The sequence below is a fragment of the Aulostomus chinensis genome, chromosome 3 (genome assembly GCF_037954235.1).
Source record: "Aulostomus chinensis isolate RoL2024-O1b breed Wild chromosome 3, RoL_Achi_v1.0, whole genome shotgun sequence".
Taxonomy (NCBI): domain Eukaryota; kingdom Metazoa; phylum Chordata; class Actinopteri; order Syngnathiformes; family Aulostomidae; genus Aulostomus; species Aulostomus chinensis.
This window is the reverse complement of record NC_141322.1, coordinates 31278030-31303223: the sequence shown is the minus strand read 5'-3', so window position 1 is coordinate 31303223 and position 25194 is coordinate 31278030. Positions and strand designations below refer to the sequence as shown.

The 25194-nt window shown below is 47.6% G+C and overlaps 2 protein-coding genes across 12 annotated transcripts in view; one reads left to right on the top strand and one right to left on the bottom strand.

The window, feature by feature from the left end:
- The window catches only part of rbpjl (recombination signal binding protein for immunoglobulin kappa J region-like), a 76255-nt gene that overhangs the window by 19168 nt on the left and 31893 nt on the right, over positions 1–25194 (bottom strand). For 6 of the 10 annotated variants that reach the window (XM_086200383.1, XM_086200373.1, XM_086200380.1 and 3 more), the window contains 9 exons: positions 16637–16798; positions 16062–16283; positions 11707–11877; positions 10661–10786; positions 5803–5868; positions 5526–5719; positions 5402–5445; positions 5223–5309; positions 353–503 (listed from right to left, as the gene is read on the bottom strand). In XM_086200383.1, the coding sequence (XP_086056509.1) occupies positions 353–503; positions 5223–5259 (188 nt within the window). In that variant the 5' untranslated portion in view covers positions 5260–5309; positions 5402–5445; positions 5526–5719; ... (3 more) ...; positions 16062–16283; positions 16637–16798. Of the gene's footprint in view, positions 1–352; positions 504–5222; positions 5313–5401; positions 5446–5525; positions 5720–5802; positions 5869–10660; positions 10787–11706; positions 11878–16061; positions 16284–16636; positions 16799–21083; positions 22291–25194 lie in introns of those variants that run through there. The other 4 variants (XM_086200377.1, XM_086200374.1, XM_086200379.1 and 1 more) reach the window with 4 other exon arrangements.
- Positions 159–25110, top strand: matn4 (matrilin 4). 2 transcript variants are annotated; one of them, XM_086200371.1, is made up of 17 exons: positions 159–405; positions 11716–11825; positions 12990–13165; positions 13846–14004; positions 14157–14388; positions 15474–15596; positions 16208–16330; positions 16684–16806; positions 18207–18329; positions 19441–19563; positions 20022–20144; positions 21119–21216; positions 21586–21717; positions 22325–22508; positions 22602–22754; positions 23438–23542; positions 23843–25110. In XM_086200371.1, exons 2-17 carry the CDS (start codon positions 11744–11746, stop codon positions 23899–23901), a joined length of 2118 nt encoding a protein of 705 aa, XP_086056497.1. In that variant the 5' UTR covers positions 159–405; positions 11716–11743; the 3' UTR covers positions 23902–25110. The 2 variants fall into 2 exon arrangements, with proteins under 2 accessions (XP_086056497.1, XP_086056498.1); XM_086200372.1 differs by lacking the exon at positions 18207–18329.

Genomic DNA, 25194 nt, shown 5'->3' with positions numbered 1-25194 from the left:
TTCGGGGACTCTTCTCACGCGCTCCCCGTTGTTCGGGTTTCAGACGAGGGGGAGGTAGAAAGGGGAGGGGGTGGGGTCTCTGCCTTCCCAAATACTTCTCCTCCTGGTATTTTAATACCTTCTCACCATCCCTCCACTACTTCATTCCAGCAGTAAGTACAACCGGGGAAGGGTCACGGAACCAGCCCGCCGCCCTCCGCGCATTTTCACGTACGCGCGCTCACTCCTCGCCCGGGTGAGAGGAAGTTCGGGACACATCGACCCCGTCACCCACCTTTCCTCTCCTGGGACCCCGCTCTGAGTCCGGGACGGACTTTGTTTTTGTCGCGGAGGTTCTGCCCTGCTGTCTTACCTGTCCGCTCCGGCGGTCCTCGGCGCGTCGTGCCCGACCAGCAGCGTCCCCAGGTGAGTCAGCGGGCTCGGCGGCGCGGGGGACAGTGGAGGGGGGTAGGGGAGCGCGGCGGCGGCCCGGAGGTGTCCCGGCTGGTGCTGCGTTGTTTCTGCTGGGTCAAACAGGTCAGAATTAACCAGAATTCCTGATGAACGGTCAGAACCAATAGAGACGATGGAGTCCTGGTGATGGACGCGAACCAAACACTCGCACATGAACAAGCCTGCGTCCTCCTGAGGACGGAGCACTTTTATCAGGTTTTTATTAAAACCTCATCTTCATCTTAAGTGGCAGCTTCATCTTGTTTTCAGTCAGTTTTTCCTGGCTGATGTTAAATGGATTTTTTTGGGGTTTCTGGCAGAGTTGATGATTACAGGCATTTAGTTTGATTGTTTTAAAAGACGTCTGAGGACAAACCGGCCAGTGTTGGTGCCAGATGAAGTAAAATGATGAGGCACCAGGAGGTCTGGGTTCACAGTGGCTGCCTGGAGGTGACACTCCTTCCCGCTGCCGAGCCAGAAAGTGATATTTCACCCAAAAAGTGTATTATTTACCCCTCAAGTACCCAGTAATAGGATACTTGAGCTCACTCAGAGGTTTCTCCCTCCTGCTTCACTTCTTAGTGACTGCAGAGTGCAGAAAGAACCAGCCACGTCCAATTCCTGGTTTTTAGTCGCACAAAACCAGAAGTGTAGTAGTTAGTTTAAGTTCTTGTGTATTATTGGATCATCCGCCTGGATTAAGGACACCGGATTATACCAGATTACCAGATCAATAAGTAAGCGCACGTTTCTGGACAGTTCACCTGCTGTTAGCCACCAGTCTCCATTAGCTTCATGCTAAAATATATGTGCCTGGCTCTTCCTGCATTCTGGAGCCAAAGAAATATACTATATGAATATACTATGAGTGTGAAGTTGTACTTTAAGCAGTTTTGACATCTTTGGACAGTCAGACTTCAACTGGATGGACAGACGACACCAAAAGACACAAAAACAACTGTTTAAACTATTATAGCACATTTTAGTCAGATAGACAGTCAGTCAGATAGACAGTCAGTCAGATAGACATTCTGTCAGATGCAGTCAGTCAGATAGACAGTCAATCAGTCAGATAGACAGTCACATAGACAGTATAGTCAGTCAGATAGACTGTCAGTCTGTCAGATAGACCATTAGTCAGTCAGATAGACATTCTGTCAGATGCAGTCAGTCAGATAGACAGTCAGTCAGGTAGACAGTATAGTCAGTCAGATAGACCGTCAGTCAGTCAGATAGACATTCTGTCAGATGCAGTCAGATAGACAGTCAATCAGTCAGATAGACAGTCAGTCAGGTAGACAGTATAGTCAGTCAGATAGACAGTCAGTCAGTCAGATAGACATTGTCAGATGCAGTCAGTCAGATAGACAGTCAGATAGACGGTCAGTCAGTCAGATAGACAGTCAGTCAGGTAGACAGTATAGTCAGTCAGATAGACCGTCAGTCAGTCAGATAGACATTCTGTCAGATGCAGTCAGATAGACAGTCAATCAGTCAGATAGACAGTCAGTCAGGTAGACAGTATAGTCAGTCAGATAGACAGTCAGTCAGTCAGATAGACATTCTGTCAGATGCAGTCAGTCAGATAGACAGTCAGATAGACAGTCAGTCAGTCAGATAGACAGACAGTCAGTCAGTCAGATAGACAGACAGTCAGTCAGTCAGATAGACAGACAGTCAGTCAGTCAGATAGACAGTCAGTAGCAGAGTCAACATCTGGTTTTAATCTCAGAAGTGTAACAGGACATTTTGTGTTGGTCTCAGGGTGAATCAGCTGTCAATCAAACCAAACCAGCTACAGTAGCGATCTCAGGCCCACATCAGCCTGTCCATCTCCTTCGCTTTCATCTGTCTCCATCATCTTTGTCCGTCCCCTTCACCTCCCTCTGTCTGTCTCCATCTTTGTCTCCTTCACCGCTGTCTGTCTCTGTGCTTTATTCTGTGTCAATGTGTCAACACGCGCCTCCATTTGTCCTTCCGTTTGGTTTTGGTGTCTCGAGTGAATCCAGCTGTCCATCAGGTTTTTAGAGGACACACATGAGGGACATGTGACAAATAAGACTCCGCCCACCTTCTCTCTCCTTTCATTGGTTGCTTTAATCGTCTCAGCCAGAGGAGACGTTCGTCTTTAGTCACTCAGACTATTAACTTCATGTCAGAGTTGATGAAGACAAAACCACAAAATAAGAGTCAAGTTTATCCTTCCCTCCACAAGGGGAAACCGTAATTCACAACCAGCTGCGTCACCCCCTGCTGGCCACCAGAGGGAAGATTTAAGGTTCTCCGTCTTTGTTGTCTTTCATTAGTCCAGGATTGTCCCTCCATGTCTTCTATACAGTCTCAGATTGTGACACTGCAGTAGCTGTCAATCACAGATATATATAGACACGTGGATGCAGCCTTGGCTGCACGTGACAGAGACATGTCAACGCGGCCGCCATGTTGTTTCGGTCTCCTACTGCATGCATGTTACAGAAGACAAGCACTCCAAACACATTTACAACCGTCCTAGCTGGTTGGGTTGTTCCCGACATGTAGTTATGATACCGGACACTTGGTTCTGGGCCGGAGGAAGATGGCGGGGGCAGGAACCTGACCAATGTCTGACTAGCTAATCGTTAGCTTAGCTGACGTAGAGCTCACCAGTCTCAGAACCTGCATCTCTCTGTACTTTCCACTCTTCCACTTCCTCCTCCAGGACTCATAACATCGCAGTAGTTGTATGAACCATTTCACACTGTTTTCATTTCATCAAACTGATTTGGGTGATAGACTTCCGCCTGATAAACAACAACTGATGAAAGAAGAGACCTGAGCTGCGCTGGGCAAAAATGAGCGCGTCGTCAGAGCGAAATATTTAAAAATGACCCGAGCAAATATGTCCAAGCACGCCTAACAAAAAGTTATCAATGACAGAAAATAAAACAGGTTCGATAGTGAAACATTCATACAGTTTATCCCGTTGTTATAGGACCTTAATTAAAAAAATATAAACAAAGTATTAAATCCTGGTGTGTCGAGGCCTTTAAAAGGAGCAGTGCACAGCACGCTGAGGGCCCGCAACACTGCAAATACCTGCTATGGATACATGGACCTGCGGACGTGGACGTCAGCACTGGGGTCAAATATCTGTCCCCTGTCAGCACTTCTCCACTGCAGGGTCATGGCCCCGGCTGGAGGTCGTGGGATGGTTATCAGAGGTCACGAGTAAAAAGGCCGACAATGTGAAGAAGTAAATGAGAGGACGACACGTGAGCGTGTGTTCGTGGGTGTTGTGTGACGTCTGGATGGATGTTTGTCAGTTTGAGGTGGTTCTGGTTGTAGAAACCGTCGTTCACACTGAGAGACTTTCAACGATTAAACGAAAGGAACAAACTAAACTTTCTATCACAAGTGTCACATTTCCAGTGTAAATTTAGCAGAAATTTCCCCCCCATAAATTTACCCTTTTTTTGTTTTCTCTGCCATGCTAACTTCCTGTTGAACTACCAAAATAATTTATCTATGCCATGCTAAGTTCCTGTTGGACTACCAAAATACTTCATCTATGCCATGCTAACTTCCTGTTGGACTACCAAAATACCTCATCTATGCCATGCTAACTTCCTGTTGGACTACCAAAATACCTCATCTATGCCATGCTAACTTCCTGTTGGACTACCAAAATACCTCATCTATGCCATGCTAAGTTCCTGTAGGACTACCAAAATACCTCATCTATGCCATGCTAACTTCCTGTTGGACTACCAAAATACCTCATCTATGCCATGCTAACTTCCTGTTGGACTACCAAAATACCTCATCTATGCCATGTTAACTTCCTGTTGGACTACCAAAATACCTCATCTATGCCATGCTAAGTTCCTGTAGGACTACCAAAATACCTCATCTATGCCATGCTAATTTCCTGTAGGACTACCAAAATACTTCATCTATGCCATGCTAACTTCCTGTTGGACTACCAAAATACTTCATCTATGCCATGCTAACTTCCTGTAGGACTACCAAAATACTTCATCTATGCCATGCTAACTTCCTGTTGGACTACCAAAATACTTCATCTATGCCATGCTAACTTCCTGTAGGACTACCAAAATACTTTATCCATGCCATGCTAACTTCCTGTTGGACTACCAAAATACCTCATCTCTGCCATGCTAACTTCCTGTTGGACTACCAAAATACCTCATCTCTGCCATGCTAACTTCCTGTTGGACTACCAAAATACCTCATCTCTGCCATGCTAACTTCCTGTTGGACTATCAAAATGAACACCTGTGTGGCGTTGAGGTAGAAACGCACCCCATTTATTTATGTCATCAGTTTAGCTTTTTAACTGCTTGATACAGGTTTTTATCTGGTGCCACTCAGCTTTCAGCCCCTGGATTAATGCAAAGATGCTAACACCTCAAAGTAACACAAGTATCCACCAGTTTTTCAGTTTGGACTCAGAACTACATGTATAAAAACAGAGTTCTGGGTTCTGTAGCCTGTTGGTAGTTTGTCATGTCGCAGCTTTTAGCCAAATTTCTGTTGATTGGCAGCAGGCAGAACTCAAGACGAGGCGCCTTCACGAGGTACCAAAACAAATGGACGTTGTACTCTTCGCTCCATAGGTACTTTGCTAAATGACAGTGAGGACATGTTTGATTCTGTACTGCAACGTACCAGTGAGGTCTGTTATCGTTCAGTAACTTAAAGCAGGTTTAATCACAAACTTTCCCTCTTTTTTCCATGTTTGGGTCCCGTGTTCGTACTGCTGTCCTCAGTCGTCATCACCCTTTGTTCACCTTCATGTGTGTCCTCTACAGCGGGCAGCTCCTCCATCGCGGCTGCAGCCTCAGCTGGTGGCAAGGGGGCTCCGGTCCAGCATTACTCTGCTTTCACAACAGTTCAGATAAACCGAATGGTAAAATATCACAACGTGACCTTTGTAGCAGAACCAAACTTGTGGACTTCAGATCCTCACCGCTCCAGTGCTGCAGCAAACTGCGGGCTCAGAGCTAGGCAGCCCTGCAACCAGAGACCGATTTATTGCCTCACGACATCATGATTTACGATTTGTAAACAATTCAGGATTTGCAACGTCTCACCACAACAGGACGAGCAAACAGCTCTTAAAAGGCTTGTTGTCTGAGCGGAGCTTGGATTCATGCAGCAGCTCTTTTGTCTCGGGGCTCGCACCGGCCTCAGGGACCTGTCCTTCTGGCCTGATTCTCTGTTGACCTTGAGTTGGAGCCGCTGCACTGAAATCTCCCCTCTGCTTTGTGAGCTCATCTAAGTTCATCTAACCAACAAAATTCTCGATGAATGTACTTGAAGTTTGTCGAACCCAAGAACCGGTACTGAACAATAAGGGACGCTTCTCACCTGACATCACGTTCCTGTCGCGTCTTCTCAAGGGCTTCCTGTCGCCGGTCTCATGCTCAGTTTCTTCTGAGTAACACCGTTGAACAGGGAAGTTGAGAGGATTTTAAACTCATCTAAGCAGTTGTGTAACGCATCTTCAGCGTGATTCTTCCACTACAACATATAGAGTGAATCTACAGTAAAAGCAGGTTTGGTGGAAAAGATACTTCAGCTCTGTGTGTGCCCTCCCTCCCAGACCTGTTATCTAACCCGTGTGTGTGTGTGTGTGTCTTCAGTTTGTGTGAATAAGGAGATAATCACCTGTTGGTGCACCACAGGTTTCTCACACACACCTCTGCAAACACTACAGGTACATGCAGGATGACTGGTAGCTTTAATCAAGGTCTCCTAACCTTAAAACTCACACCCACGGAGACCCGTATGTACGGATCTGGAGCACAAATAGTCTTCTGCTCGGAATGGAATCCAAAATCCTTACATAGTTTGGCACTGCATGGTAGCAGTGCTAGCACAAATGAAGATGATTCCATAGAGAAATGTTAAGTTTCACACCTGCAGACAGAGAAAGAACCGCAAACTCACTGAGACTTTGCCAGTTTTCCGCGACTGAAAGATGTTATGGTGACATAAACCTGCTGAGACGGCCCGGAGAGATCAGTTCTGCCTTTCTGTCTTTGTGACAGAGGAGACCAGCAGCAGATAGCAGTCACGTCCTGTGATACGGGAGAAGCTAACACTGCTGGTTAGCTTAGCATAGCACCAAGACTGGAAACAAGGAAGAGCACAGATGAGTTCTGTCTGAGCTCGTCATCGTTAATTAGCTAAGCGAGATGGACGTAATGAGCTGGAGCAGCTGAGGTTTGGCTGGATGAAGGAGACCTGCATGACACTGGACGACCTGGAGAGTTTGCAAGCAGACCATTTTGGACAGCTCACCTCCGTTAGCATCAAGCTAAATAAACGTGGCTCTGGAGTCACAGTGAAGTGATGTAGGAGGCAAGAAAACATCTTTGTGAGCTTAAAACTCTTATTAGCGAGTACTTGAAAGGCAAAGTACACTTTTTGAAGATTCAGGTCGCTGCTTGTGGTTTCCTGTTGAAATATTATCTTCATCTCAACATTTTTAAAAATCTGGGCAAGAAACTACAGTTCCCAGCGACTCCTTTTACCATGAAAACAAAAATGAAAAGAATGTTTATGTTGTAACCATTAGTGGTGTCTAACAGGCTGAAGTGTCCTGAACTGTCTCAGCAGCTGCTGAGAACAAACAGCAGGACTCAACAAGACGCCTGCGTTTGCCATCAGACAGCAGCCTGGAAATCAGCCCGATAACAAGGTGACCATCCCAAAAACTGCCTGATGTGTTCTGCAGCTCACATTACTCACTGCTGACCGTCACAGGTACTCTCCTCTCTTTGTTCCTCCGTCAGAGTTTTTGTTTAAGAGGAGGAAGGAGTGAGGGGGGAGTGTGGAGGGACAGGAGAGGATCGGTCCTGGCTGGACAGGAGACGCCGTGTTCTGATGGCTTCTTCCTTTCTCACACAAACACGACCAGCAGCTTTTTACCATCCAGACAGATTTGAAGATCCATTTTACAGTTGAGGCGTCTGACCAGGACTGCCGCGGGGAGGCACCAGGGGCCGCACCAGGGGCCGCACCAGGGGCCGCACCGCTAGCATATCCAGGGTTCCTCCCATTTTTACCAGCACCAGTTTGTCGGGACTTGAAGGAGAATTTTCATGATAACTTCTGTGTATCAAATCAACACATGAAAACTAAACTGAGATCTGGAAAAAGTTTGACAAGAGAACATTTCACTTAATGACACGTTGTCATTTTTAGTGTAAACCAACAGATTTCTGAACTCTAGGTGGCGCTAAGGTGCCTTACTGCTGGTTGCAGTCAGACTGTCGGTCACGGCGCCGCCGTCTATCAGCAGACTGAATGACTTATAGACTCTAGTCCGACGAAAGTGTTTGCATCCATTTTAAAGGCCAGTCTTTCAGGGCTTGCGTGATTTTTCTTCCATCAAGTAAATCGACTCACAAGTCCTCCTGCGCTTGGAAGTCTCCTCATCACTCCATAAAGCCCCAAATCCCGTCAGCAGCCATTAAAACGCACGTTCACCCCGTTGTTGTATGGCTTCTCTGTGAAAGCATTCAGACTATCGATCATAAAACCGCCGAGTCTGATGTGCCATGGAGAGACTGACAGCTCAGGTGCATCAGGCAGAAACGAGACGCTGCTGTCAGTGTTTTAATGTGCAGACGAGGTGCTGACGTGACGATGCATCCAGAACAGAAACACCTGACCGTATATTGGGACATTTCCCGTCATTTTTGCTGGCGGCGAACTTCCGATGCGTCCAGCTAATGTCTGACAGTGACGGGAGACGGGAGAAGAGGATTTTTTCTTTTATTTGGACCTTATACTTTCCTGGAGCTTCACTGTAACAACAAGCAGACGAGAGTAAATCCAGCGGTTTATTTTTGTCTCCTGGACATGAAAAGACCTCTGAAGAAGCAGCCACTGTTCATTTATCTCACTAATCTCCCACTCGTGCCAACGACAACAGCGCCTGCCTTCTGAGGGAAAAACCCTCTGGAACACTCCCACTTTTGTTTGGGCTTCCTTCATTCGAAGCACTTTTAGAGAGCGTCGATCAGGGGGCAGGTTCACGCCAGCCTTCGCCAGGACAGGACGTTCACAGCCTGAACGTGAAGAAACCCTAACCTCCCAACGGAGGCGAGACAAAGTCAGAATTTGTTTAAAGTGTTAATTGAAGCAAATGAGATCTTCACTTCTTTATTTAACCACTAAATGAGAAACACACACACACCGACACACACACCCACACACACACACACACTCTTCAGCTGGATCACAGTCGCCACACGTAGGCAGCGTTTAAATGTTTAATGAGAAAATATTGGCTCCAAGCTGAAAGATCTTCTTTGTGGATAATTCTAGAACATGTGTTCATCTGTGACCTGCGCTACAGGGGAGCGCTGGTGTGTGTGTGTGTGTGTGTGTGTGTGTGTGTGTGTGTGTGTGTGGTAGCCGTTGTTGAGTGAGTGAATGGTTGGGGAGACAGGAAAGCAGTGGTGGTGTTGGGGGGGGGATGATTTCTGCCATTTAGACTCAGAAGGGTTTACTAAGGCCTCTTTGTCCGGCGCGCACACACACAGACCCACACACACAGACCCACACACACAGACCCACACACACAGACCCACACACACGTCACACGGCTTCATGCCACGATCACATGTGATAGAACACGCAGGTCTGCATAGCCACGCAGTGTTGAACTAAAGAGCAGCCCCTAACAGTGGGTAATAACATTAAGTTGGTGCTTAGTTATATATAAAAGTACTTTTTGATACCATTACTGCTACTTATCCAGTACTTGTACTGTGACACCATCAGCACCGTGGTAGAGGTTAACTCATCGCTATTCAATGGTTGTTCATGCAACTTTTTTAACATTTTCCATTTTGTTTGTTCTTCAAAAACGTTCCCAGACATCATGAGTGATGAGAAACGAGCCTCTCCTCAAGTTTGATGTGGGGTCTCCAGCTCATCAATCATCAATTAAGTTTTCAAAGACTAAAACGGCCGATTTGCTCGGGTTTTTCCTCCTGTCGTCCCACTCGGTTCATCCTGGGACACTCGACAGACGACCTGCGACGTTCTTTGGCTCCAGAACGTTTGAGTAGGCGACTCTGCTCATGAATCCCTGTGAGAACGTGGACCTGCTGGCAAGGTTCTAGCGTCTGTTCTTCAAGGAGCGGCTTTAGTTCATGATTACAAAAAACTGCGGTGGTCACTGAAGGATCATCTCATTCATAGGTTTGTTCCCACCACTAGAAGAGGCAGGGGGATTCTATTGGCCAGATGGTGCCTGTACGTGTGTGTGTGTGTGTGTTAGGATTCAGGCTGAAATCAAAAAGACCCCTGGCCTCCACTCCTGCAGGGTGCAGCTGGTATTTCCGTCTGTCTGACTCCTCTGGCGGCAGAGCATTCAAGCGATGAGGTGTGGCAGCAGTGCGCCATTTCCGGTGCTTAACATGGCGTTTGTTTGTCCTCTGTGTCGTCACGTTCCTGCTCTAGCCGTCCTGTGATGAATCGCTCGTACTTGAGAGATGAACCTATGAGAAGAATCCGTGTTTTAACTGTGTTCGTGATAATGGCTTCGCTAGCGAAGCGACCGGACTCGTCGGTCATCTGATTAATTTCTGTTGAGTAAAATGAACTCGTTATGCCTCGTTTCCACTGACAGATGTTTGGTTTCTCCAACTTTCTCCACCCCTGCTGATCAGAGGGACTAATTCAGTCCGTTTCAGTCCTCAACATGTGGAACATCCACACTGAACACACAATAGTCTCTTCTTTATTTCATTCGTGGCCTCATTCCACAGCATTTCCAAACATAGTAACATTTGAATGGGCCCAGAACGATGACATGGAGACGAGGCATTAAAGTGATGCTCGCTTTCAGTAATAGATCACCCAAGAAGTGTACTTGACCTCTCAAGTAGTCATTAATAGGAGTTCTGGGTTCACCAAGATGTTTTCCCTCCTCCATCACTTCTGTGTGACTCCAGAATGCAGGAAGAGCCAGCCATGTAGATTTAGCTTGAAGCTAACGGAGCCTGATGCTAACAGCAGCTAAACTGTCCAATGACGTCCATTTACAAATGCTCCAGGTTGTCTGGAATAATCTAGTAATACACACACACACACACACACACACACACACACGACCTGACGTCAGCACTCCACAATGCAGCTGCACGTCCTCCACAAATGAAGATACAGAGGAAAATGCCAGAAACGTCCTCAACTAAGTTCTTACCTCAATGTATCTGGTGCCCAGTTTTTAGGACCATCTGGTGAACTCCTGCCCCGTGTATCTGACCAACACATGACTCGTCTTCATGGAAACATCTGGGGCTGTTTTTGGGACGACCAGAAGCAGGATCTGGAAACAGAATCCGCCTGTGATTCATTGAGATCATTTCAAAAACACACACCCACAGAGGGAACATTTAATACCAGAGAGGAGATGAGGAAGGCCCCCAGAGAACCTGCCTCTACCCTTGATCCTGAAGAGTGAAAGTGCTGAGACGGAGAGGAGTCAGAACCAGAGAGAGAGAACCGCCGCCAGCTGAGGAGCGGTTCTCCTCGGCTGGCAGAGCTGACGGCCAGCAGCCTACGAGCACCAACCGCTGTGTGACTCTTCCAGCTGTTTGGAGGGGAGCGTTTACGACGGGGCAGGACTGGAATGCTGCGTTGCAACACGCCTGCCATCATCATGATCATAACTAAAGCACACACACGCAGATGGAATTCACCGGTTTGGTTCTCTGTAATCAGGCTCACCAGGGTTTCAGGTGGCACATGAAACAAACTACCGGTCAAAGGTTTACGGACTTCACCGTCGTAGCGGCTCTGCATGCTCTGGGGTTCCTACGTCCCAGTCCTGTTAACACGATCCCTCTGAACCCTTAAGAGGGAATTCATGCCGTTTTGCCACAAATGCTCACTGGAGCCCAAAGTTGACCTGGAAAGATTTCAGGGGTCAAAGGTCAGGGTCACAGTAGTTGTGATTCTATACGGGGAAGCAGTAGACAGATGGTCTCTTGACAGATGACGGCGTTCTCTGCGTAGTCTCGTTCACCCTTTCGGTCAACCTAAAGATGCACGTCTGGCCTCTTGAGCACCAGCATTCTACCTTTTAAGGAACAGTGCAGGCGGGCCAGGCTGCTCTACCTGTTTTTGAGTGTGCGGTCACCTGACCTGCTGGGTTTTAAAATGTGTTGTGCAGCAGCAAGTCAGCATGTTTTAGTTCTGTTTTTACTAAAACAACCTGTGATTTTCTCTCCGCCCCCTCCTCCTCACCTCCCACAGTTCCGCCAGCGTGATCGCCGTCGTCAGGATGGAGATGAGGCAGTTTGGAGGACTTTGTGGCTTCCTGTTGATAACCATGGCCGTCCTCGCCACCGCCAGGCCAAAAGCAGGTCAGTCCACAGAGACGGCAGAGATGCGGGTTCATGACCTGCCTCTCCAGAGCTGCTTGACAGTGAGACACACGGCTAAGACAGAACACATCTGAGTGGGGCTCTGCAGGTGAAAGGCCTGCAGCTCTGCCCCATCACAATTACACCAACCTGTTAATGAGATTCGCCCAACCAGAACCATTAAAAAGTCATAAAGCTTTTTTTTTAACTAAGTATTTTTCAAAACTGCACCCTTCAACCTGCTTCCAGACAGTTTGGACGTGTGAAGGCTGCGGCTCTGGCGAACATCTCAACTCTCCTGGAAGCAGTGTTTGGGGACGCATGAGGGAATCCATTTAGATGTGGTTTCTATTCAACGAGCAGCTAAATCCAGATTTATCTGCTCAGTCAATGAAGTCAACTGGTTTATAAGCTGCTGCTTGTTTGAGTCGACGTCTGGGCTCCATCCAGCCTCAGAATACATTCATCAAACTATTCCCTTCCAGCTCATAAAGCTGCTACACACACACACACATGCACGCGCACACATGCACGCGCGCGCACACACACACGCACGCACAATGTAATGTTATGATTCCTGAAAATTTGAAGACAAAACCAGGCTGCAGTCATGAGGCGGGAGCTCAGGTGGTAAACAGTGCGAGTGATTCCAGCAGCCCGACTGGCCTGACGGCGCCTTCGTCCAGAAAAACGTCAAACTGAAGCGCACGCATGCAATGGTCAGGACACGCAGACGTTTGTTCCTCCACACGTTCCCTCCCAGAGCCGTCAGATTCACGGTTCCTCTTGTGAATTCAAATATCAGATTTAATACTTAGAAATGAAAGAACAGAGGTGTGTTGTGGTCGGGTTCTGCTCCAGGTTTCCTCTTCACTGCAGAATTGTTGGGTGAAATGCATGAGGAGGTCCATCTGGACCTGCTCTTGACCTTTGACCCCAGATAGCATCTGTTGTGAATTGATGCTTTATTGATTTGGGTCATTTAGGATGGTCCAGCAGGAAAAGTGGGCGTGTCCAAGCCTGGAAGGTTCCAGATGTTCTTGCTTTTAACTGCACAGTAATGTAGAAGTGGTAACCGACATATTTCACCGCGCTCCAAAGTAATGTGACGACTTGGACATGAAATGCGGTGCTGCTGATATCAGGTCTTATTCTGTCCGGCAGGTCCTGACCAGAAATGCAAGTCTGGTCCGGTGGATCTGGTCTTCCTCATCGACAGCTCCCGCAGCGTTAGACCTCACGAGTTTGAGACCATGAGGAAGTTCATGATCGACATCCTCAACACTCTGGATATCGGACTTGACGCCACCCGAGTGGGAGTGGTTCAGTACTCCAGCCAGGTACCAGCTTCATCACAGGCCACCTGCACTCAGTCTTCCTCCATTACTCCAGTGTTTGACCTTAAACAGGACAATTCACCCTGAAAAGGATTCTGTCTTTGACTGAAAGCTAATATTCCACCAATGGTTTTCTATTTTAAAATGCTGCATTTAGGGACAAAAGTAATATCCAACTGGGATATTCTGTTATCGGGGCAGCGGGGCTCAGAGGTCGAGTGGCCATCTAGCAACCGAAAGGTCACTGGTTCCATCCCCACTTCCATGTCCAAGTGTCCTTGAGCAAGACACTAAACCCCTAACTGCTCCTGATGGTCCTGTGACGGACTGGAGACCCGTCCAGGGTGAACCCCGCCTCTCACCCAATGTCAGCTGGGATAGGCTCCACCCCCCACTACCATAAATGGATAAGCAGTGTAGAAAATGGATGGATGGAAGAATATTCTGTTGTTAGGTCAGAATATTGCCATTTTCTGAGTAGCAGCAGAACAGAAGTGTGCATGTAAGATGGCCGTTGAGTGCATGAACCGGTGGCGACAGTCATTTTATATTTTTGGGGTCACCAGTCAGATTCAGAGCGTCTTGAAGCAGCCAAGTGAAACTCCCTGCCTTGTTTCACTCCAGTGTGAAGGTCGAGAAGCGCATCTGAACACAGCGTCTCCTCTCCACGGTCTTCTTCTCAGGTCCGCAGCGAGTTCTCTCTGAAGACCCACAGCACCCTGGACAACATGGTGAAGGGCATCAATCAGATCATCCCGCTCGCTCAGGGAACCATGACGGGCCTCGCCATCAAATACGTGATGAACGAAGCCTTCAACGCCGATGAGGGAGACAGACCAAAGGTCCGAAACGCTTGACTCCAGGTTGAACCTTTGACAAGGCTTTCCGCGTTGAAGGGTTTTGAGCTGGCGGGACACGCCCCCCTCAGATGAGTCGGTAAACTACAAAGCATGCAAGTGGTTGATGGTTGTCTGCACGCCACCTTCCTCCTCAGGTCCCCAACGTGGCAGTCATTGTGACGGACGGGCGTCCCCAGGACCGCGTGGCGGAGGTGGCAGCAGAGGCCCGGGAGAAAGGCATTGAGATCTATGCCGTGGGAGTGGCCCGAGCTGATATGACATCACTGAGGGCCATGGCGTCCCCCCCCTTTGAGGACCACGTCTTCCTGGTGGAGTCATTTGATCTCATTCATCAGTTTGGTCTGCAGTTCCAGGACAAACTCTGTGGTGAGTGCTGCTGGGACACAGACAGCGAATGTTAAAAGACATTTGTGGTCAGAAATTAATCTTAAAAAGATGTTTTAAAAGACACGAAAAGAGTGGCAACACGCCAGAGAGGAGGAGGAGGAATCCAAGCCAAGCTGGTCTCAATCCAACAGGAAGTAACTACCAATTTAGGAAGACCAAACTCAAGCGTCAAAAACTCAAAATCCAAAGAATCCAAGGAAGTCCAGCCTCGTGTAGAAGCAGAGCGGTGGTCAGCTCAAAGACAAGAAAACCCCTTCAGCCACGTCTGAGGAATGTAAACTTCATGCAAGAGCAGATTCTTTACGTAATTAGAAACAGGATGGACGTCTCGTCTGAACACAACATCGCCGTGCCCCTCTGACCTCACACTGCCGAACCCTTGATCACAACAGCCGCCTCAAACCCACGAAGGGGAAGATATTTCCTCGGTCTGTAAAGAAATCTACAGAAAACTACAGACAAGTGGGCAGATGGACGGATGAAGTAGAAGAAACTACAGGGGGGAGACGTGGCGGGGAAGAGCCAGCGTTGTTGAACGTGTCCATCAAATACAACCTCAGATGAAACATTTACCAGTGAGTCAACAGGATTTTTCCATGAAAAGCTTTTTTTTCCCTGTGTTTTTCCCTGAAATCCTGATTTTGATCATTGGGAAAAGTTTGTTTTTCATGTGATTTGAAAAAACTCAAAGCCACCATCAGGTCCAAATCTGATTTTTCAGTCCAATACGATCTGAGGTTGTTCGTCCTCATGTTTGCTACTGGGATCCTACCTCCTGTAGGCCTGCTTAATTAATCCAGTTTGCAACTGAGAAAGACGCACTGCTGACCGTCTTCGTCCACACACCTCAACATTTCCGGTCAGTCAAAGTAACGGACTTCTTAAATATAAATTACACTACACTTTGGGGGGGGGGGGGGGGGGGGGTCGTGGTTTAAGTCCGCTCTCAGAGAGAGGTGGTGATCTAGTGAACCTCTGAAACGAGTCCTGAATCCTGCTGGTGGGTCAACAGCTCAGGCTGAAGAGTGAATTTGAAAGTGAACGTGTGGCGGTGTGTTCCTCAGGTGTGGATCTGTGTCTGGAGTCGGAGCACGGCTGCGAGCACATCTGTGAGAGTTCTCCAGGTTCCTACCAGTGCCTCTGTCTGCCTGGATACACTCTGAATGCTGATGGGAAAACATGCTCAGGTATCACCACAGCAACACTCGCACAAGTGGAATGACGTGGCGATCTTAGCCTGAAGCTAGTGGAGACTGGGAGCTAAAAACCGCTGTACTCCAAAAGCATTCAGTCAGTCTCTCCAGGTTGTCGCCGGTGTAAACCACGACTTCTTTATCCAGCTGGATGATCGATAACTTGGATCGGAGGTGAAAACTCAGGTTTGACTGTTTTTTTAAACTGACATTTTTTGACAGTTTTGCTGTTATTAGCCATCAGTCTTGGTTAGCTTGAAGCTAATATACATGGCTGGCTCTTCCAGCATTCTGGAGTTGTAAAAAAGTGATGCAGGAGGGAAAAAAAACCCCAACCAAACTCCTTGTGAGCTCAAGACTCCTGTTAGTGAGAAAACACAGCAGGTTGAGTCTTGAGGTACTCGCAGTACAACGAGAGATCTGAAGTTTTTAATCAGCCTTTCACAATCTTCCACGAACCTTAACTCAGCGCTGAAACCGTCTCTGCATCCCTCGTTCACCTGATGTCACCTGACACGTCAACGGTGGCGAAAAAATCCGGCATGCAGCGAGAGACGTTTGACTGGTAACAGAAGAGTGACAGATGTCTCCTGTGTGTGTCTCAGCCATTGATCTGTGCGCCGAGGGAAAACACGACTGTGCTCAAGTCTGCGTCGCTTCTCCTGGTTCCTTCACCTGCGACTGCAACAAAGGATACAAACTGAACGAGGACAAGAAGACCTGCACGAGTCAGTCGCACCAACACGCTCACACCCGTCACATCCTTCACATCCTGGGTTGAACTGTTACATGAACTTCCATCTCATTTAAAGTGTAAAAACTAAAACTTACATCCATTCAGGAAAATTGCTTTAATATCAGTTTTGATGTCAAAATGATTAGGAGAAGAAATTTCATACAATTAGGGCTTCACCAGTTTGACTAAATATCTCATTGCTCAGTTCCAACTCTGGACCAGAAATCCCATTTAAAGAGAGCGTGAACCATCACGTGCACGAGTAGCCATCACCAGTTTAGAAGGAATACCCTCCTACCTCCGCTTGTTGGGATTCTAACTTTCTACGCCTCCTTCCTGCCCCAGTGATCGACTACTGCTCCTTCGGGAACCACACCTGCGAACACGAGTGTGTGAGCGTGCTCAATGGCTTCTACTGCCGCTGTAACGAGGGCTACATGCTGCTGGAGGACGGCAGGACCTGCCAGGGTGAGAGAGACCGACACAGAACACACAGCCTGCTGGTATCACAGAGGTTACCGGCTTCATTAAACCTGCTTGAGAACACATGCATGATTTAACTGTTGCAATGTGGTTTAAGTGGCTGAAGGGCAGCGAGGGAGAATCAACCTGCTGAAGTATGAATTCATGTGGACACTCCAACACTCTCTGAGCCTCTTCACAACTACATCATAAGATCATGAAGCGCTGTTATTAACACACACAGCACATTCCCCATGTGCTTGTTGGCGCACACGTTGGTGAGACCACTACCTTCATGCCACTTCCACCTGAGACTCAATCTGTCAAGACTGTTTCCCATCAGCACTCGTGCCTGAAACCCAGCAGGGATGTGGTCCATCAGGCAGGTTCCTACCCAGACATGCTGGTCCCGTTTGCTCCGGTCGCCCCGCAGCACAAACAGATCTCTCTTTTGATTCTTTCATGTCTCATCCCTGCAGGACGGCGTCATATTTTGTGGCAGACCTATTCTTCTTTTCTCGTCGTCTCCAGTGTGTTCAGGTGCAGCGCTACAACGGGCCGGTTAATGTCACATTGTTGACTCAAAATCCAAAAATCTAGAAGGTCAGAACCGGTCAATAACTCTAGTGCAGGGGTGTCAAAGTGGTCCAGTAGAGGGCCGTGTGGCTGCAGGTTCTCATTCCAACCCAGCAGAAGCAACACCTGATCCAACCAATGAGCTGTGAGGACACAGCTTAGTTGATTTAAATCAAATCAGGTGTTGCTTTTGCTCAGTTGGAATGAGAACCTGCAGCCACACGGCGCTCCACTGGACCAGCTTGACACCCCTGCTCTGGTGGCTCCTGCAGAGATGAGACTTCATCGGTCCTGCACCGGCTGACACGCATCGCCACTTCTCACCTTGTCGTTAACACGCAGCTGTGTAGATATAAAATGTATCAAAACCAGTGGATACAATATTCACAAATGCATGGAAACATTTCACTTGAACTTTACGTGCCCATAAATCCTAAATCTTTACCACATTAGAAAACATGTTGCTCATTGGATGTACAGACGAGTTACAACGTTCACGATGGCAAATTCTAGTGCCTTAAAATCTTCAAAGCGCGACAATCCGTGGTGAAGTTCTGCCATTTCACCCAAACACCACGACACCGTTATGCAACAGGATTTTCTCAGAAGCCCCCGGCTGCTGGATCAGCTGTGCTTGTTCAAAAATACAAACTCCTGGTGTATAATTTGTGCACACGAGGTGAATTACAGGCTGGCGTGTCATGAATAACTCCCGACCTTGTTCGTCTGACAAACGACCACAGACATGACAAAAACATGTTTTCATAAAATGGCTACGTATTCAACACACACACCTTGACAATGTGTGTGTGTGTGTGTGTTTTATCTAGCCATTGACCTGTGTGCTGAAGGGAAACACGACTGTGAGCAAATCTGTGTCAGCGCGCCAGGCGTCTTCACCTGCGACTGCAATGAAGGATACACACTCAATGAAGACAAGAAGACCTGCACACGTCAGTCAGGCTCTCATACTCGCTCTCTCTCTCTCTCTCTCTCTCTCACACACACTGCTTGATCTTTATCCTTCCATTTGACACAGAGAAAAGGTTTTGCTGTACGTATTAAAGAATTTGATTGTTTGTTAAGTCAGACTGTAAACCTGGAGCAGTTAGAACATCACCTGAGACTCTGGGCAACAAATTCCTTACTTTCCAAAATATACCTTTACCTGCAGCCTCAGTCATAACTTTGACTTGAAAAGTTGTGCCCCCACAATACTTTGGCTTCACCTGCTTGTGCTCTTGCTTGCAGAAACACAGAATCACACTCACACAGTGACACCTGAGCATTGTTAGTTCGAATCTATCTGGAAACCCAGCAGATTCATCAGCTTGAGCTCAGAATTCTCCCCTCTGGATGGGACGAGAGGAGTTCTGCTCCTGCTGCTGTGTGGTTTAAGCCTCTTTAAGGAGGAAATGTTGGTGTTTGAACTTTAACCTGTGGAGGTTTCACGGAGACAAAGCTGCTGCAGCCATCGCCTGCGAGCACAGCGCCGAGTCATGCTAAGTTAGCTGCTTCCTCTAGCAGGACCTCTGAGACCCAGAACATCAGTGACCACCACCCGGTTACAGACAGTGGCGAGCAGCACAGTTAGCATGGCAGGCGGCCAGGCATGCTAGCTGTGGTCACTGCTGCCATCAAACTCAGCTCCATGTCTGCAAGTCGTCCTGGAGCTTCCCCCAGTAGCTCAGACCTCAGGTGCTGTGGTTGAATGTGAGACACGCGTGAATTAGTTACCGTAGAAACAAAAACAATTCAGCCAGCATTCCTTGCTAGCGTTAGCTTGCCGGTCTACTAGCAAGCCCTGTTTTTATTATTTCAGTCGGTAACTGACTGTTTCTTTTCATTCAATTTGATGTGTTTGGAAAATTGTGACTCCAAGGTTTAGAGACGTAGCCAGAGAGCAGTCACATGGTTGAGCAGCGTGAGAGGGCAATCCAGGGGGCAAATATCCCACAAATCATAGACAGAGTTGGGCGAAGCCCGAATAATTACCCCCAACTTCATCTGCGCAGTCAAAAATATATGGATTCAGGAAGAATATTTTGTGTTTGTGTCACGTAGCCATCGACCTGTGCGCCGAGGGAAAGCATGACTGCGAACAGATCTGCATTAGCGCTCCTGGCGTCTTCACCTGCGACTGCAACAAAGGCTTCAAACTCAACAAGGACAAGAAGACGTGCACAAGTCAGTGACCTTCATCATCAGGGTCGTCTCCTCAGCTCATCGTCTGTTACAGACCCAGGACTCGAGACACATCCGAATTCACTCAAAATGTCTGAATGCAGCTGAAAGAGGATCTTGTTTGCCAGCAGTTGAGAGGCTTTGATGGTGCTGAAGGACAGATAGGATGCATCACTAATTTAGTGAGTTTGTCAGGAGAGGTCAGTCACACGTGGCGGTTTGGTTTTAACATTTGAAAACACACAGGGGGTGAAAGTGTCTCAGTTTTTCTTTCTTATGATAGAGGACGGCACCCCAACTGTCCAACCAGCTGCTGCTCCTCTTGATTTGATGTGAATTTTGATCGTCTCACTTACGAATTGCACAAAATACTTCTTCCTCAAAAGCCCTCCGGTAACCAGTAACCTCTGGTTTGCGAGGGTTGGTGTCATCTATCGGGACTAACGTGTGTGTTTGTGCAGACATGGACCTGTGTAACACAGTGGAACACGGCTGTGAGCACCAGTGTGTCAGCACTCCAGGGTCCTTCTACTGCGTCTGTCCAGAGGGACAACTGCTGCAGGAGGACAAGAAGAGCTGTGGAAGTAAGTCGAGTTCAACTCAGAGCTCTGAACAGTCGTCTCTTCCGTTGAAATCTTGAGTCAAAACGTAGTCCTGGTTGAGTCGGGGACACCTGACAGTCCTGAAGGACGACTACTTCAGAGCTCAACCATGACCGCCCTCTCCTGGAGCAGCTCCTGAAGTCAAGCTCTCCTCCACTGCTGTCTCAGCAATGATTTAAAGTGTGAGTTTAACAGCAGGAGCCAAGAGGACAGTGAGCAGGTGAAGTTTGACCATAAAATGTTCACTGTGGTGCAAATCAATGAAGAGGAGACTGAGTACGTGAAGTCCTTGAGGCTTGAGGAACTACAGCCCCCATAAGCCACTGCAAACAACACTTCCAACCAACTTCATTTTGAATAATATCTCATTTCCAAGTGGCTGTTTGAGTTTCGCCAGGTGAAAGTGTAGATGAAAACCAAAGATCAAACTGTTCAACCTTTTGTGACAGACAGGAAACTCAAACAGCCAAACGATGGCAGGAACTCGTGACACTCAAAATGGTCGACTGACAGTCCAGTAAATATTTCCATGGCAACAGCGCTCCACCAATCACAGAAGTTTCTGATACACTTGAGGATGTGGGTAGCGCCGTGCTTTCCCACATCTCCATTATTACAGCTGCCATTACTGGCGGGTTTTCGTCGCCACCGTTGGGGAATGTTTGCTCGTGGCAACACCAAAGCGCTCTGGCAGCAAAACAAAGCTGCTGTTTTCATTCAGAACCTGTCGGTGTTGTTGTGGACAGAACTGGGAAGCCGTGACCTTGATGGTGCCACGGGTTCTAAATGGCTGCCAGCCTAAGACATCAGTCTCAAAATGTATTTGTCAAACACGGAATATTTTATCAACATCAGTGTGATAAGACAGGAACAAAATGATGACATCACTCATACTAATGGAGGGACGACGACGGCACAAACCTCCTGTATGTCAGCAGTCTCCATCTCTCCATCAGCCTGCAAGTCTGCCAACATCGACCTGGTGCTGCTGATCGACGGCTCCAAGAGCGTCCGGCCTCAGAACTTCGAGCTCGTCAAGAAGTTCGTCAACCAGGTGGAACCTCTCTGCATATTAATAACTTCAGCATTTTGATGTCTAGCTGTACATTCGTGTGCTACCATGTTGAAAGGGTTCATCCACACACTGCAGTCAAGGTCTTCCACGTGCAGCTTCAGGCTTTTGAGATTTCAAATGTTATGGTTGGGGCTACAGCGCTGGCTTGGTTAAAAACAGAAGAAACAGGGTTGAATTTCCTGACAGTAAAACTGACAGAAGAGCTGATGCTGAATGTATCAAATGCTTCGAATGTGTATTTAACAGGATTTTCAGATATTCAGTACTCGAGGCATCTTTTTCACTCTGTTCATAAATTAAAATACTTTTTCATAAATGATGGAGTGAATACGGGTTCCTGTCCCCCAGGTTGTGGACTCTCTGGACGTGTCTGCTCATGGCACCAGGGTTGGTCTGGTCCAATACTCCAGCCGGGTCAGGACAGAGTTCCCGCTCAACATGTACCACACCGCCGATGAGATCAAAGCCGCCGTCATGAAGGTAGGGATGCGGACTCTGACTACATCGAATTTGTGTTTTGATATCAAGTATCTCTCTAATATTTCATGGTATTATCAAGTTTTTGCATCCGTCTCACCGTTGAGCGACTTCAATAAAACCACAACAGGGACGAGAGTGAGGTCTGATCACATTCGAACCAAACACCACGCTGTTTCACCCGTGAAGACTCAGTGGTGCCTCCTCCCCGACTGGTCCTACACACGTCAGCGACCAAAGAACCACATCTTGGCTAGAAAAAAGTAGTCCTCGCTGGCACCAGTGTTTTCTAGGTCCAGGGCCCAGAGGTGCTTACATCAGAGGCTGGAGGCGGAGTTATCCTGATCAAACAAACCAGCTAGGCAATTTCTCACCATGGCAATGTGAAAATGAATCATCTGCATATCAAAACAGAGCTAACAGAAGACGCCACATTACTGAAGTCACTTCGTGCCACACCTCCAGGTGACGAGTGAGTCTCGTCAAACAGCCGATACACGAGCCACAATCACAACTAAGTCGTCTCCTCTTGAGAGGAAGAACAAACGGATCTTGAGTCGATCGTCAACCAGCAGTAAAGAGATGACGAGATGCTGTTGTCCTTGTTCAGGTTGAATACATGGAGAAAGGTACTATGACAGGTCTGGCCCTGAAACACATGCTGGAGAACAGCTTCTCAGAGGAAGAGGGCGCCCGCCCAGCCGGCCGCAACATCCCCCGAATCGGACTGGTCTTCACCGACGGACGTTCCCAAGACGACATCACCGAATACGCCAAGAAGGCCAAAGAAGCCGGTAAGCTACTCGTGTTGATGCTGCCGCTCACACTTGTATTTGTGAGGTTCAGCTTTTACTGGATTCATGAGTGAACGGCCTGCACGTGCGCAGGTATCACCATGTACGCCGTGGGAGTTGGTAAAGCTGTGGAGGACGAGCTCCGTGAGATCGCCTCTGAGCCCGTGGAGAAACATTTCTATTACACCGCCGACTTCACCGCCATCAGCACCATCGCTGAGAACCTCAAACTCAACGTCTGCCCAGGTACAACGCATCAATCACACCCTCTGGCATGAATTTACTCTTCAGTTGGGTCTCTTTATCATCTTTTACTTCACCTGATTTTAGATTGCAATGTCCCAAACAGATAATCAAAAGTTTTTGTACTACGAACTGAAGTGCAAGCATTAGACAGGTACTAGTCCCAGAGTCTGAAGTAGGAGCTGCTGATGTGCTGTTTGGTGGCTCCATCTGCTGGCACAAATACCTCACGATAGGTGAACTCCAAGCTCTGACAGGTTGCTGCCTGTCTGACCGTCAGGTAAAAGAGTTGAGACCTAAAGTTTGATGTGTAAATGTGGAACGTTTCATCCAGAGGTCACTAGAAACAACACCTCTGAGACAGACGTGGTGTCGTGATGGTGCAGAGTCAAGGTATGTACCCCACAGCACTTCTAGCCGTCTAGGGTCTGGTCTCATGGTGATTTCACACCAGACAGCTGGAACCGTGGTGAATTATTCCGTCGCACCGATGGAATTCTATCCCAGATAATTCCAGACTTTGTCCTCGTCTCTGGAAATGCAGCCTTTGACAAAGAGCAGATTCTCCTTCACCCTCCAAAAGTTCTCTTTTCCCACCACAAACATGTTGAAAAACGAACAGTCAAGGCAGAGTTTGTGTACTTTTGACTGAACGCTGTGCCACCTTCCTGTTTGCCCCCCTGCAGAGGAGAGTCAGGGGGAGATCGAGGTGAAGGACCCGTGTGCCTGCGAGAGCCTGGTGGAGTTCCAGCGGGCCACCATGAGCAGCCTGGAGCAGTTCACACAGAAACATATCCTTCAGAAGACTGAACCAGTTCTTTAGCTCAGGTGGTCCCTGGAGGTGGGCCTCCTCCTTGTGACCATTGAGAACAAAACAATACCCGTCTCCACTTGGATGTTATTTGCCTGCGTGGTATTTCTAGTCTTAGCTCGGCTCTGAACTTCTTATTTCTGCTGGTAAGTTGGTCATTCTAAGGCGGTCCAGGAGGATTTAGTCACCTCCCGTCATTTATCGGGGAAAATACTTGTGTTTCTACGCAGAGTCACAGTAAGCCCCGTGTGTCTTTATTGATCCTTAATCGAGTGTCTACTGGCTGGGATGACGACTCGCCTGGAGCAGCTGGAGAACCAGCTCCTCTCCAGGAAGTGATCTGGTCATCACAGGACAAACACAGGTCGTCACACAGGAAGCGTAGCAGCGTGAGCAGGAAGAGGCCACACCCACGCAGGATCTTTGAAAGGCTAAATCATAAACTCATCGGCGGACAAACCCAGTTGTCTCTCGAAGGCTTTGTAACTTTCAGACGGCCTGTTGCTCCTCCCTCTAGAGAGGTATACTTGTATTAGAGTTGTAAATCATGTCATTTGTTCTTTTGTCTGCAGTAACACATCCACCTTCCTTTGTGCCGTAGTGCCTGGCAGCAAACGTGGTTGTAAAACTGATAATTACACATTTCAAGATTCCAGAGGACACCTGATAGCTGTGTCGACAGTGTTTGGAGCGTGTTACAGAAAAAGTCTAAATGTGCCAGAATCAAGAGGTCAGCGCTTGACCTCCATCTCACCAAGGCTGCAGCTCTTCATCGGCGCAGCCACACACACAAAGACGACCGTGTGTTTTTTGTAAGCTGCATTAAAGCGGGGACGATGGTTGACAGCGCAGGACTTCAGTTGCGATCACCAGTGACACGAGTCGCAGTCACAGCTGCAGAACGACATCACTCGTCTGGTTCTCGGTGCCCTTTTTATACTTGATCTGTTGTTTGTTTTTTACAGTTGTTAAATATGTATTTATAGCCTTTTTTGTTAGCTTTTTTTTTTTTTTTACCAAGTAGAATAGCAAAGAGAAGTGATGCAGGTGAGAGGTTAAGACTTGGAAAAATGAAGTGTTTCTACCACTTTTTAAATTAAACTGGTTTGGATCGTTCTGATTGAAATCACTCCTGATAGAAGAAGCCTTGCTGGGCTCGCAGGGGCTGGGACGGAGCCCAGCTCAGATGGTTTGTTGGTTTTTCTCTTAAAAGGGACCTTAAGACATGTAAAGTATCACTACTCATAAAGCTGTGGTCTACTGTTGATATCAATAAAATGTGATCTCACAGGATTTGGTACATTTTAATATGAATGAATGTGGCCTGTATTTGGTTCATAAAAAAGGTTTTCCTCACTCTGCACTTTCTACATGTGTGTCCTGCAGTGACCTGCGTGTGTGTATTCATTCACATACATGACCACTGCAGCTGTCAGTGCTGGTCATCAAGTGTTGGGAGGACTAATAACTGCGTCATGTGACTCGTCATCAACACGGTCCTCATTTGTGTAACAAAAAGACCTGAATGTATACCCTTTTATATTTGGATACCAGTATGATTTTTTATATATATATATATATATATATATATATATATATATATATATATATATATATATGACAGCTTTACCT

Excerpts from the sequence above, each read along its gene's own strand:
- matn4 (XM_086200371.1), top strand. The coding sequence starts at position 11,744 with ATGGAGATGAGGCAGTTTGGAGGACTTTGTGGCTTCCTGTTGATAACC. Across the intron at positions 16,331-16,683 it reads GGACAAGAAGACCTGCACGA|TGATCGACTACTGCTCCTTC; the intron begins GTCAGTCGCACC and ends TTCCTGCCCCAG. Across the intron at positions 22,755-23,437 it reads CAAACTCAACGTCTGCCCAG|AGGAGAGTCAGGGGGAGATC; the intron begins GTACAACGCATC and ends GCCCCCCTGCAG.